Source organism: Mytilus trossulus, chromosome 12 (assembly GCF_036588685.1).
Source record: "Mytilus trossulus isolate FHL-02 chromosome 12, PNRI_Mtr1.1.1.hap1, whole genome shotgun sequence".
Lineage (NCBI taxonomy): Eukaryota > Metazoa > Mollusca > Bivalvia > Mytilida > Mytilidae > Mytilus > Mytilus trossulus.
In genome coordinates, this window is record NC_086384.1 from 13,961,538 (window position 1) to 13,976,821 (window position 15,284).

The window sequence follows — 15,284 nt, forward strand, 5'->3', positions numbered from 1 at the left end:
CAAATTACCTTTCAAAAAGTTAATGTCTCTGTCGTCCCAAAGTCCTTTCACATTGGTATGCGAATCTGCCTGTAACATTTTTAAAAGAGTATCCAACTCCAGATCCACAAGCGCAACTGTTTGGCCAAGTTCGACTGGATTGCCTAAACCTATTTCACTAGTAACATTTTCCTCTGGTTGTGCGAAAGTTTCCTCTGATATATAGTGTAATTCGTTAGTCCATGCCTCATTGTCAATAGGACAGGTTGCAATTTCTGCAACTGCCTCGTCATCCAGAGTAACATGTTTTAAAACATCATTCATGCTTCCAGGTCTACTGTCCTCCTCGTCAGATGATTCGTTTAACGGATCAGTAGAAAGTACACTTTCTGGTATGACTTCTTCCAGCGATACTGTCTCTGCTGATCCTTCCTCTGCATTAGGCTTACTAGTTTTCTTCACTACGAGTTTTTCACTGTCAAATCCTGAAGACGTAGATGGTAGCCTCTCTTTACTATTTGTTGCAACGATCCCATTTTCTTTCCTCCAAGTAGGAGATTTATTTAGTCCGCTAAATTCTTTTATAATATCTGCTTTAGAAGTTTTCTCTGAAGATTTCCATACATCTCTGTGAAGTTGTAGTCTTGTCAAGGGCTCATCTGCAACACTTCTGAAGGCAATGGTGTGCCACTGGCCATCAAAAGCAATTGATGGAACATGCAGTCCCTGCTCTTTACATTCATCCAAGACCCTCTCTGCTATGTTTCTCATAACCTTTGATGTAAGACTGTATCCTTTTGGAAACCAGCATATAGGCGCCCATTTCAATTGATTCTTAGACCAGTTCCTATTTAAATCAAATAATAAGAAAACAACAGCCTCAGATGCTTTTTCTCGCCTCAACTCGTATGATTCTTTCACTATATCAAGGATTCGTTTGTGCAGAATATTAAGAGATTTTGGATTTGTTTCCGTAACTGTTGAGTTGGTGTCACATTGAATACTTTGCGTAAGGTTATTTTGATCAATTACTACTGTTGACTGAAATTCGCCTAGAAATGAACATCCTGCTACTCCTTCCTTTATATCTGTCCTTAAATTTGGTAGTTCTTCTGGTAGTCTAGTTGGTCTCTTTGGTTTTATGGTACCATATAACTTCTCAGCTACAGCTAAAGCTTTGAAAAACACGACATCATTGCGGTTTACTTCAAAGACCGTTGTGACATTCTGAGTCCAGCTTACGAAGAGTAAGGTTTCAGCATCGATTGCATACATTGTCGCAAGGCATTGTAGGTAGTATCTGTCTGGTATGCAACGATGGACTTCTCTGACTGGACATTTAAACTCTATTCCTATCCTTCCTTTTAAATCAGGCGATTTTCCAATTGTTCCATCTGGAGAGACAACCATAAACCCATCAAAAAGTTTCACGCAACCTTCTTCATAGAATTCCATATCCGGAAATAGGGACGGCAGGATTTTACCAACAAGTGTTGACATTGCATTTATTTCGTTATCTGTGCCATGTTGCATTGCCGCAATTGTAAATTGATTTCTCGGTGCCTCTTTCAAATTGCATATCACATTGTCAAAATGATCCCTCATGCTGCTCAAATTCTCTAGCCCTATGGCTTTATACAATGTACTTCCTGTTACTTTTGCCTGTTTTCTTATACTGAACCATTCTTCACTTCTCTGTTTTATCTTTCTGGTATCATTATTTGTGTCTTTGTTGTCAGTCAGCAAGTTGCAATTCATTTGTTGGTCTATGGCTATGTTTCTTCCGGAAATAAAAAGATTCTCAGTGGTATTTAGATGTGCTAGATGACAGCAGATTTCGTTTATCAACTCAAAATGTACATACAAATAACGATCTATGTCGTACAAATAAGCATTAATGGCGCTTATTACGTAAACGAATTTACCGCTGCGCCATTCCGATCCACCACGATCAATGAATTTTGACTTGGCATACTCTTTTTTAACTTTGATTTTCCTAATTATATCAGCAGTTGTAGATAAAACTTCTAAAAAAACTCGAAGTTCCTTAATGACATCACTCTGTATATCCACTGGTATGCACTTCATCGATGCTTCATCTTCAAATCTCTTTAGGATGTTGATGTTAGTTTCAAGAGCACTAACTAATTGACACAAGTCGTCTTTTCGCTGTTGCAATGTTGATCCATCTTCAAAACCTAGTTAGTCAACATCTCCTGCATCAGTGGTCAAGCCTTGTTTGATTTTTTTCCCGTCAAACGAAATGCACAAACTCTGGTCTTTCATTGATAGGGATACTTTCTGCATAACGTCGATAAAGATGCCAGGTAGTCTTTTCCCAGAGCAATCATTTTAATGTGTATATTCACGTAGAACATCAATGGATGGAACGGCAAAATTGATGTCAGAATTGGATGGATCAAAATATCCTGGTGGTGATTCACCGTATAACACGTCTGTAGTGTTCTTGTACCCACTCATAAAGCGAACAAATTTCCCTCCAAATAGGTGCATGCCAAGCTTCCAAAACTGTTTTGTCTGTTTTAGGTATCTCATCCCAGATGTGTTTTCTAAATTAAACCATCTTACAACTTCAGTCCACAGCAAAAAGGCAATGTTGTCAAGTGGAAATTTTTTATTGCTGATTAATTGAAAAAATTGCAGCAAAGTATCTTCAAGTCCTCCTTTACGAAGTTCTTCAACAACTTTTGGAGTTAGATCAATTATTGATCTTACTAAATGGTCGTCATTGCTTTCACATAAACTGTCAGATTCCGGTTCAATTGTATCATTTTCAGTATCTTCGTTTACATCTAAGTCTTCTGTAAGATAGCTCCCTAATTCATTATTGGATGTATCACAATCATTTGCCCAGAATTCATCATCTAATGGAATATTTGGGGATGGTGTGGAAAATTTTATTTTTTTACAAAATGGTGACCTGGTTGGAGTTGATCGCGATGATGGATGTAAAGATTTGATTTTTGGTGTAGATCCGATTTCTCTCTCTTTTTCCACTGTATCGGTGCTTTTCACAATTATATGGCTTTTTTCGATGCCTTTCTTTTTGTCTGTCAATTTTCGTCGTCGTCTTCTTGACCTTTGTTTCTCCAATCGGGATTTTTTTCTGCTCATCCTTTACACATCTGAAAGATTGATAATGTAATTATGATTAGATATATTGGCCGGGTATTGTCTTACATTTCTTTAGAATCATCATACATTTAAATTTGGTCGATATAACATATATGTATATATGTCTCTGATATAACTTTACAACAATGTGACCGTTAGCATATTCTTTCAAAGATGTGACCGTTAGCATATTTCATTCAGAGATGTGACCGTTAGCATATTTCATTCAAAAGATGTGACCGTTAGCATATTTTATTTTAAAAAAAAACAGCTGTCTAATCGCCATTTCAGTTAAATGTGTATTTGGTTACTTGTCTAAATCATCTTGTTTTTATACATGAGATGCTATGCTAGCCTTTTGCACATTTATATCTTTAAAATAATAAAAATATCAGATGCATGGTTGTACATACCCAAATATTTCGTTTACTTGCAGCATTAAGGATTGAAACTCTTGTCTTGCAAACTATTATATTTGTTTAAATCGGTTGAATGTCAAAACTGATTCTACACATACAAATACAGAGACAGATAGAGAGGAACCGGAGGCCGGTGATTTTTTACGTTCGCTTTTCAACAAGTTAATAAATGTCATGAAATATTATCGAAGACGCTATATTCTCGCCTCGTGTTACTCTATGTTATCATTTATCTTTCTACAACGTACAAAAAGAAAGAACATTCTGCAAATATCAATGTTGTGTTTACACTTTGCAGACGGTACATGATCCGCTCACGGTTTTTGAGAGTGTTTGTAAAGTAAGGACGTTTAACATGAAAAAGTAATGCTAAACCATATCAGAATTGACCCCTGCTATGTGCTCGTCAATATATTTTTACCTATACATGCTTTCATGGCAAATTAATCATAGATTTCTTACATTTGTTCACTTCGAAATTGCAAAAATGGCGGCTTGAAACTTACAAATATCACGTGACTCGTGACGTACGTTGTAGATCCTGATTAAGGCAATAATATATTTATAAGAATATTGTGATGACACCTAAAATTTTTATTTGTCAAAACATCTAGTGTAAATAAAAAGAAACAAATATACATTTACTACTGTTTATATTAAACTTAATACATGGTTAACAAAGGTAGAAACTATTGGTAGTATAAGTAGTATCTTTCTGTTTACATTCACCAAAACCCCACGGAAATCTCACATGCGTAGGTGCGTTCTAAAAGTCATGTACGTTCGTACAACAAAGTTTACATTAAGAATTATAGTTGTCCCGAATAAACAGCTGTCATGGATGCTAAGAGCTATTAGGGAAACAATTATTTTAATAAAAATATAAATCTTTGTAAGATCTAGTAGATCAAATACTTATAGTTTTTCACTTGCTTTCCATCACGATATAATTTTCCAACACTGTGACAACCGAATCACCCACCGTGACAGCATTTTGTCCAATCACGGAAAGGATTTTCGAGCATGCGTAGTCTGTTGCCATAGTGAAGCGTCCTTAAGTTCAAAGGGCACAAACCGAAACTATACCGCGGACTACGTCGGAAAAAATATAAGAAAGAAAATACCAAAAAATTACGAATAAAGGCAAATTGACAAGCGAGGTTCCTTACCGGAAAATGAACAAGCAACAATATAGCCTTTTTAGTTTTTCAACATTTCCATATTTTTTAGTTACAAAAGATACATTATAAAGTGCAAACGTGTATGACCAACATTTCGACAGAGACAACATTTTAGAAGCCTACCAGTAACTAAGAAATGAAGAACAGCCATGAAACATCCTTATCGTGTTTGTTACTGTGCGTAAAAATTGTTTTCAGGAATGTAAAATTATTTTGTTTCCTGTGCATATGATGATTTAATGATCATATATGTGGAAGGACAGTTTGACTGTACCTGGTGTGTGTAATGATTTTTTTTTTCATGAGGGATTGTTTTTTTTTCGTGTGTGTGAAATGATTTTGTTTCACGTACGTTAAATTATTTTATTTCATGTGTGTTAAATGATTTCGGTTCATGTGTGTGAAATATTTTTTCCATGAACTGATACATCAATTTATCTCTATTGTTAAAGATATTTTGACTACGTAAACAACATATATAAATTTAAACAGTATATATACTATAGTGACATCCTGTAATACGATACATGATACAATAACGCCTGTAAATATAAGCTTGAGGAATTCAAAATGTGTATACAACAAAAGATTTAAATATATATGTAATGTCAGAATCGGATACAAGGTTAGATAATTAGATAGATAATATTCTGTCGTATATTTGACAACAATTTTTCCATTGAGTTCAAGCAACTTATGCATAACGATACAGTGTGTGTTCAGGTGTTACTGTCATAACATACATAACAGGAAGAAAAAAAACACGGAGTTGCTTACCTTTTAAAATGGTACACTAATAATATTATTTAAAAACAAACACTGTTTATGCTTAAATGTTGTTTTAGCAAGAACGCAGGCAAATTTATTTTAAAAGAACGAAGATTGATATTCAGATAAGTCACTTGTGATTACAAATCAGAAAAGATACAAACAATATCACATATGCGGGCGATGTTGGTGTATATCATGTATATATTGCTTCTAAAGTAATGTGGAAAGGGGGGGGGGGGGTTCTAAACCATATAAAAATCGTCCGTTTGTAAAAAATTCTGGTTCTGAGATGACCATTTAGAAATGTATGTCAAAGTTGAGGCATACGTTTAAAAAATGAGACAAAAAAAGTCCCGTCGTTTTAGTTTGGTTCGTAAATGAAAGAACATCATCAATATAAATATGTGAATGGAAATTGGGAATATGTCAAAGAGACAACATCCCTACCAAAGAGCAGATATCAACCGAAGGCAACCAATTGGTCTTCACTTCAGCGAGCAATTTTCGCAACCGGAGTTGGGCCTCAGCTGACCCCTAAATAAAAAAGTGTACTAGTTCAGTGAAAATGAACATACTACAAAACTCGAAAACATATAAATGAACTATTAAATGAAAACAAAAGACACCATACAAGACTAACAATAGACAGAGGCTCAAGACACGGGACAGGCGCAATGGTGTTTTGTGAGATCAGAAATTTCCTTCTATACCTCTCGCCAATTTAGAATAAACAAACACACAAATGTCTCATTGGCAATCATACCACATCTTTTATTTATATATATTGTACAGTATACAAACAGTTAAAATCAGTTTAAAAACAGTTCGAGACTGATGTAAGAATATAACTGAATGTGTAATCAAATATCTTGTATCTTTGATCTTCTTGTTTGACAATAGTCTGCAGGATCTCTGACTCTTATAAGAGTGTGTTTTGCCTATTTTTGTCAATTACCTTCATAGTTATTGATGACTGTTTTATATTTGATATTCTCCCAATTTCCACAAAAAATCTAAACATTTAGTTCCAGACGATATATTTATTAAGGATATATAACACAAAAGTATCATAACTGCATAACATCAAGTGAATACACAAATACTATAATGTCATATTACTGTTAACAGGAAAATAACAGTTTGTTAGAACAACCAATATAACTTACATTTTATTCTTTGTAAATTATATTTACCTTTATTTTTCTATGGTTCATATGTCGAATACAAAATTGAAAGTTTCTCTTTCAATCCTTTTCAAAATCAGATGATGCATTTATTGATAGTCAATTAGCCATATAATAAAAATATACGAATTTACACGACAACACAACGTGCTTGGTATCATAATGCGTTATAGCATGTTTTTCACTTATTTTCTATTAGAAAGTTAACTTAGGATAATACAAAACAGATTACGTTAATTTGTAAAAGGGTCCAGAAAAGGGAATTTATTCACAAATTATACCTTATACCTAACACAAGTTACCTGCTTTTTACACATGTAATGCTGTTGTAACTGGCGGGGGAACAAGTCTCTCATTAAGTGTCCATTTTACCAGAAAATTCAATATATCCAAAATATAAAACATGTTCATCTTTTTTCTTTCGTTTGGTCATGCTTTTATCTTAATTTCTTTGATTTGTTGTTATTGATGATATCGTTTTTGATTTCTTTTTTACTTTCATCTATACAGCGATCCATATTTTTATTATACTAAGTCTGGATAGCTTATTATAAGTTGAGTTATAACTTGAATTGACAAACTGTTGCAGTGGTAAATTGAAGCAAATAAGATCAAAGGACCGTAACTCGGAGAGAAAAAAATGGAATCGTAATTTCTTGTCCATATGTACATCGACATAGTATGTCATATTATCTAAAAAGTTTTCATAAAATTATGTTGTGTGGTTTCCGAGGTGTTACAATGGCATACAGTAGTATAATGAAGCACATACATTTTCGAAGGGCATAAACTCTAGAAAAAAAATTGAAACGTAATTTCTTGTCGATATGCACATCTAAAAAGGTTTCATGAAATTCTGTTGTGTGGTTTAAGATGAGTTAACTTCTGATAACAAGAAACCAGACAGATAGATGGGTAAAAAACATTATTCCCTCCACCCTTTCGTTGCGTGGGGTATAATAATGGAGAGTTTGAACAAAAGATTTACGTCACATGTGTAATGAGATTCGTAGGTATTGTATAAGGCCTAAGGTTACATAAAATGTACACGAAACGTCAATAAACAGTACAATCTAAATAGCGTTGATTAATGTATGTTTAAAAATACAATACTATGTACACGAACAACACATAAAAAGTTTTTCAAGCTGCCTATAGTAAAAACATATTGTGGACTTTACTTTTTTTCAAATTCAATCTCCCTTCTTGTATACATTTCTTGTATAATCCTGTTCATAAAGGTACAAAAAAGCCATGCATTTGCTCTGGTTTTACAAACTCTCATATGATTATCAAATTAAATGCCTGTTAACTCTATTGATACATCATCAGCGCTATCCATTTCCATTGTCAAAAACGCCACTATCATTTCTTACAATAATCTGTTTTGGTTGAATACTTTCTCTATGAACTGGTGATGTCTGTCCAGTTAATTTATGATTATAACTTTCTAGACCGCTTGTAATGACTTCTGTTCCTTCAGTGCTACCATTCGAAACTGAAACTATAATAATCAGAATATGTTATCAATAATACAAAAGTAACAAAGAAGAACTTAATGTATAGGCTGATCAAAAATCTTTTCTATGGCATTGTTTGTTATTTTGAAGCCGTCACGTAATATATTAGTCTTAGATAGCTTGTGTGAAGATAAAAATCTAGAGATGAAATTATCTGATAAATTTGATTGGATTGACAAATTTTATTATTATTTCTAAAATGCACATAATCAAAATAACCAGATTACAAAAATTGTTTGATACAAAACATTTGACATACTTTACTTACTATCCTTACCTGTTAAATAAATGTAAATCAAATTCCAGCAATTCTTTAATATCTGAAGGTAGTGATACTATAACATGTATTATGTGATAAAAAGCTTTGGTTTTAGTTCCAAACTTTACATTTTTCATTGATACCTATTTAGCCCCATTGTTAATATTTCCCAAACATTATCCCTTCTAGCTAATAGATCAGATTTCATCACCAATGTTTTTATAGTTAAAAACATCTGTTAACATCGCTATGTATTGGTCCATGCTTCAATAGCCCTAATCGAACATTTACTGGTATTGATGTTATAATACCTACCCGAAACCAATTCACCATATGTCTGTAGAAAACCTGATTCTTTATCACAGGACATTGGCGGACGTGGAAATTCTGAAAAATACAATGGTATTTTGTACACGAACATGTTTTCCAATTATATAATATAGCAGGTTATATAAATATAAAAAGGTCAAAAAATCCACCAGTCGTCACTATTGAGTTAATAATTTCATAAAAGATTGATTTTCAAAATAACTTATAATGAATAATATGTTGCATGGTCAATATTTCTTGAGCAATGGCATTGTATCGTTATACTAATGATCGTGATATAAAGGTTTTTGCAAAGCTCGTCACAATCATTTTGATTTTTTCTTAAAGTCAACTTCTGAAAATATTTTGTAGTAAATGTAAATACTAGTATTTGGTTTTGTTTTTGGTGTATAGTTATGTCGAAAAAAATTATACTTCGTTTTTGTTATTCCTATAGATTAGAAAAAAATCAGCAGAAGTAGAATTATCAGTTGTGTTGGTTGTACTTATAGTTGTGTTCTGTGATTTTGTGTATATGTTTAAACAAGTACGACGTGAAGACTTACCTTCAGACCCGTGTTCTGTGATGTTGTTTATATGTGTAAACAAATACGACGTGAAGACTTACCTTCAGACCCGTGTTCTGTGATGTTGTGTATATGTGTGAACAAATACGACGTGAAGACTTACCTTCAGACCCGTGTTTTGTAATGTTGTGTATATGTGTAAACAAATACGACGAGAAGACTTACCTTCAGACCCGTGTTCTGTGATGTTGTGTATATGTGTAAACAAATACGACGTGAAGACTTACCTTCAGACCCGTGTTCTGTGATTTTGTGTATATGTGTAAACAAATACGACGTGAAGACTTACCTTCAGACCCGTGTTCTGTGATGTTGTGTATATGTGTAAACACATACGACGTGAAGACTTACCTTCAGACCCGTGTTCTGTGATTTTATGTATATGTTTAAACAAGTACGACGTGAAGACTTACCTTCAGACCCGTGTTCTGTGATGTTGTGTATATGTGTAAACAAATATGACGTGAAGACTTACCTTCAGACCAGTATCCACTACTGACCTCATCTGAAAGTTAAAAGTATAATAAAGATACCAGATTTTAAACACATTTTTTATCCTAAGGATGTTCGCTACTCTTGGTTTTTTTTCATTCTTTTGCTAGATTTTCGTAATCCTCGTTTTATCCATGTAGTGCCATACAAATCTTTTGCCCATTAAACCCTACTTTTCTTTTTATTATTGTATTACATACAGTGTAGATATCTTCTTTGAACATCTTACAAAATCCTTTTTATTTTTTCATCGTTTTCAAAGTAAAAAGGTGCCAATGTTAAGTGTATGAAAAATCTATAGAGAATTATCCGTCTAAAATTTTCTAATGCTTATACCTCAAAAACAAGCATATGAACACTTTATTTTGTTCTGCCGTTTTAGGTCCTTTCATTCCAAACTATCAATTTAAAAAATTCTTTTAAAAAGCTTGCTATTTTGAAACAGAGTAGCAAATTTCCTCAAAGTGTCGATTAAGGAAATACGGGTACTTATAACTTTATTTCAATATGTATAAAATTGCATAAAAACACACATTTCTAGTTATCAAATGTACCAGGCTTATAATTTAAGACGCCGTATGCGCGTTTCTTCTACATATGACTCATCAGTGACGCTCAGATAAAAAAAAGTTTGAAAGCAAAACAAGTACAAAATTTAAGAGCATTGATGACCCAAATTTTCAAATTGTTGTGACATACACAGCTAAGGTTGTGTACCTCATATTTCTATTTAAGAAATAATTCCTTCGTGTCATGCTCTATGCTCATTTTAACATGGGTAGGCATTATATTTGTCGATATTTTACACTGAGCGTTATGATTATTTCGATTCTAATAGGACAAAAACAGTATTTTTATAGGTCGAAGCGTACGAAAATACCGTAAAAACGGTTTGGCTTTTCCCATTCCCTCCCCGATGAGTCTGTGCATTACATTTCATATTGTATAAGTTTAAAAACTACAAGCAGGGTAAATATATGTTGTTTCATAAAAATATATAATAAAAGTTTATGCTAGCTGCTTAAATATATACATTTTAAAGGATAACGATGGAAATAACATTAATATACACAGTAAGCTTATGCGCATGTGTCAAACATATTTTTTATGCTCATTAGAACACGGCTTTGTTTACAAAGCGTAATAAGGACGTCATATTAGAATGCTCAATAATGAAGTACATCTACAGATTAATTATCGCATACCATGGTTAACATTAAATTTCTTTCAAAGTCAAAAACACTTGACTTCCTTAAAACAATTGGTGTCTTGTTGGAAAGGATATCAATTGTTGACTAAAATTACTTAACTATGTGTTTAAGATTAAACCTACCTGTATTTTGATCTAAACTTTCATGTGAGACTTGTTTCACGGGTTTGAAACTGTGTTCTGTCAGTTGTGCATTCCCAGCGGTTGAATTTGTATTTAAACTATCTTTATCTAATCTTGGTGCTCGTAATAAAGACATTTGTGTGTGTTTTTCCATACAATCTGCCTGATGTCTATCCTCTGTATTTTCGGTAATCAATTGTTCTCCGACAGTTATGTCAATTGGATCAACATCTGAATGCTCGACTGGAAATGACATATCTTTCTTACTATCGACGATTTCCGTAATGACTATAGGCAATTCTTCTACGTTTCTTATTTCAATGTCTTTAATATTATCTGAACGTCTGTTGTCATTGATTGATTTAATGCTTTGATCGTTTACTTCGTTCTCAATATTGCCACCGGCTTCATCGTGGTTCCCGTTGACATTGTTCTCATTTTTCATTGTGTTGTTTCTGTTAGCCGAAACCAGAACTTTTCCTTGTTCTATTACATCTGCCTCTAAATGGAATCATAATCGACATATAATCTCGAGTGGCCTAAGTTTACAAAAATACTACATACTTTTGGGTTTTTCGGTTATTTCATTTATCTTAACTACAATGTATTTTCGTCACAAATAGTATTCAAATACAAGATAACCTTATTTGTATTTTGATAGTGTGTTTGTTGTTTTATTGTTCAAATTTTAACATCTCTAGATTAGTTTTCTTGTGGTTCAGTTGTTTGGCGTCGTCTGGTAGTTTAGTCGCTTAAAATTTACCATGTATAATATGTTTTTCGTTTATGGAGTGCAGTTGAAAGTAGTGATCTTGTAGTTTTGACTTTTGAAAGCTTAATATATTGAAAGACATGGTTTTCCTAAGTGCAGTTGGATGTCTTTAAGGTCTTATTAATTAAATTTTACTAATTAAAATCTTTGCATAAATTTAATGTTACCTTGATTTGTATAACGCTTGCGCTTTCGTAACAATACAAGAGAAATGACTACTGCTATACAGACTACGACCAATACTGACAACACTACAACACTGCAAACAAAAAGTAAAATCACAAAAATACTGAACTCAGAGGAAAATCAATTTGGAAAGTCCATAATCACATGGCAAAATCAAAAAACAAAACGCATCAAAAACGAATGGACAAGAACTGTCATATTCCTGACTTGGTACAGGCATTTTCAAATGTAGAAAATGGTGGATTAAACCTGGTTCTATAGCGCTAACCCTCTCACTTTAATAACAGTCTCATCAAATTCCGCTACATTTACATGATGCGTTAAATAAACAGTCACAATTAATAAAATAGTCAAAATATGGGTACATCAGTCATCATCGTATAACAATTTTAAAAGGAACAATTTAACAGGACAGTAGTTTGAAAAACAATTATTTGATATACTGACTCTTTTTTTTTGTTGTTGTATTCCTATAAGATAAGTATTAACGACAGATATTAGACTTTGGTACAAACTTTCTATTCGTGCAAGTTAGAGCTAAATAATTACCATAAACACTTGTGTATCGTTGCATATTATATGTAAATGGGGTTTTTTTTTGTTTTTTTTTTAATTAAACACTATGGTAATTAAAGTGTGATACCTTGGAAAAACTGTATATAAAAAGTAATGTTTTCAATTAATGGTCTGAATGGTCTTAAAAGACATAAAATACACCACCATAGTAGATTACTCTATATACTGTATATCAAATGGATGTTCTTTTTTATGCAGCCGTTATCTAATAGTCCATTTCTATATATGTTGCATTGTTGTTGGGTTTGTTTTTTTGCCTTTCAAGTGTAATACCACCAAATCATGGTATGTCACATCACCCACGAAAGTAGGTCTAAAAAAATATTCCCTTGAATTTGACAGTTGTAGAAAATAAACCCTGCATTTCAATGCACTTAAATTTTTCTGAGTCATAAACATGTATGTTGGGTGACTGAAAGCATCATTCTTTTTTTATTTGATGGTCTTATAAAATATTTTGGAAATTTAAGGTTACATAGCTACCAAAACAGGTAACCAGTAAATAACAGTGTAAAAATTGGATTGTTTACTTCCGGTGATAGTTACTTTCTTATATACAATGAAATGTAGTGTGAAATTTTCACTGTAGCACTGGAAAGGATTAAACTTTATTCATTCAAAGTATTTCTTTGGTTGAAATGAAGGTAAAGACTGCACAAAAAAAAGTGCCAATTTAACAAAGACTTATAGGGGAAAATCAATGATGGTATTACAGTGTTTTAATTGTTTCGTTGTATTCCTCTTATAGCTGATTGGTTTCCTCCGGATTTTGTTTGTAAATCAGATTTGTTTTCTGATCGATTTATGACTTTTGAACAGCGATATACTACTGTTGCCTTTATTTATGATAAAATGGAGAATGGAAATGGGGAATGTGTCAGAGAGACAACAACCCGACCATAGAAAAGCAATGTAGCGAGATGTTCCCGCACCCGAAGGCGTCCTTCAGCAGGCCCCTAAAAAATATATACTAGTTCAGTGATAATGAACGCCATACTTATTTTCAAATTGTACACAAGAAACTAAAATTAAAATAATACAAGACTAACAAAGGCCAGAGGCTCCTGACATGGGACAGGCGCAAAAATTCGGCGGGGTTAAAAATGTTTATGAGATTTCAACTCTCCATTATACCTCTAGCCAATGTACGAAAGAAGAAGCATAAATACACGCACATTTGAAATCCAGCTCAAGAGATGTCCGAGTCTGATGTCAAAAGATGTAACCAAAGAAAATAAACAAAAAGACATTAATACATAAATAACAACAGACTACTAGCAGTTAACTGACATGCCAGCTCCAGACTTCAATTACACTGATTGAAAGATTATGATTTTATCATATGAATACCAGGTACAATCCTTTCCGCTAGGGGTTTTGTATCATACCATCATAACATATATGAGACGAACATAACCCATGTAATGCCAAAGAGCCGATATTAGGAAAGTTATTACTGTATTCAGAAGATTTTGTTATCGGTTTAAAAACAATCACATCTAAAATTTATAGTCTTACACTGTAATATATGCATTTGAAGATGCATTCTCGGTTGAATCTGGTGTTTTTGCTCTTCCGTGTGCAATCCCGTCTGTTGAATGAAAATACAAATCGATGAGTAAACTCAGGAGTAAATTATTCGATGTAAATAAGTGCGACTTGAAGTATTAATACAAAATACGTAATCTTCTCATACTACTGTAACGACGAGCGCTTCTGATGCATGGAATGTATATTATACAGTACTAGTCAGGAGTCTGAATTCAGTTGTCGTCGTAAATTGCTGTGTAAATAAACTCATCATAGATACCAGGACTAAATTGTGTATATATATTTATGTTTATTTCAATATTTTGTACATAAATTTAAGCGTGAGTTTTCTCGTTTGAGTTGGGTGCTTCTTTTGTCATTTTGGATGTTTATATGTCTGTGTCATGTGGTCACTTCTGGAGGTTGCCTCATTGGAAATCAGACCTTCTCATCGTTTTATAAATATAAGTTTGTTTTAATGGTAGAACTCACATCTCTTCACTTTCAAAAAGATCATCAATTTCAAATCATCTATCGGGCGCCATCTTGAATTTATCAATCATTATTATGTAATTATGACAACTGTAACATAATGATGTTTACTACCTATTACAAATTGTTATGATGCAACAATTGCCGCATGCGAAATAAAATGAGAATACTTGTCAAACCACTGTTGTTCCCTCTACTACTGCTTAAGCACCATTAGTGTTCTGTTTATTGCATTCTTTATATTATTTTATGAATAAAAAAGAATGCTGATTAATTGTTAAGCTTTCTGTGACTGTTTTATTTAAATTTTATTACGGAAGATTGAATAAATTCTTGCTAAATACATAATAATGAACAACTTTACCTTTTGATGGTGATATACCAATATTAGGAACCAAAGTTACATTTAAGTTTCTTTTCGTCAATTGAAGAGTCTCAATTTCGTTTGTAACATATTGAGGACTGTAAATCATGAAAAAAAACTTATCACTAACATAAATAGACTAGATTTTTATATAAGGTTGTTTGATTCTCGTATATGTAAGTAAAACAGTGAAAA

General features: G+C 32.9%; 1 protein-coding gene and 1 long non-coding RNA gene across 2 annotated transcripts; both read right to left on the reverse strand.

The window, feature by feature from the left end:
* Positions 1-6,516: 6,516 nt before the first annotated feature.
* LOC134693163 (uncharacterized) lies at positions 6,517-11,666 on the reverse strand. Its single transcript, XM_063553877.1, has 4 exons — positions 11,170-11,666; positions 9,820-9,849; positions 8,764-8,835; positions 6,517-8,173 (listed from the first exon to the last, which is right to left on the reverse strand). The coding sequence occupies exons 1-4, from the start codon at positions 11,612-11,614 to the stop codon at positions 8,004-8,006; spliced, it is 717 nt and encodes a 238-aa protein (XP_063409947.1). The 5' UTR covers positions 11,615-11,666; the 3' UTR covers positions 6,517-8,003.
* Positions 11,667-12,108: 442 nt separating this feature from the next.
* On the reverse strand, positions 12,109-15,189 carry LOC134693344 (uncharacterized). Its single transcript, XR_010102390.1, has 3 exons — positions 15,090-15,189; positions 14,222-14,294; positions 12,109-12,200 (listed from the first exon to the last, which is right to left on the reverse strand). It is a non-coding gene; the product is annotated as an uncharacterized LOC134693344 (long non-coding RNA).
* Between the last annotated feature and the right edge of the window lie 95 nt (positions 15,190-15,284).

What these genes read in the sequence shown, in the direction of transcription:
- LOC134693163 (XM_063553877.1), bottom strand. Translation starts at nt 11,614, where the DNA reads ATGAAAAATGAGAACAATGTCAACGGGAACCACGATGAAGCCGGTGGC. An exon ending in TAGTGGATACTGGTCTGAAG is followed by an intron (nt 8,836 to 9,819) that starts GTAAGTCTTCAC and finishes TGTATTTTTCAG; the next exon opens with AATTTCCACGTCCGCCAATG. An exon ending in ATATGGTGAATTGGTTTCGG is followed by an intron (nt 8,174 to 8,763) that starts GTAGGTATTATA and finishes TGATTATTATAG; the next exon opens with TTTCAGTTTCGAATGGTAGC.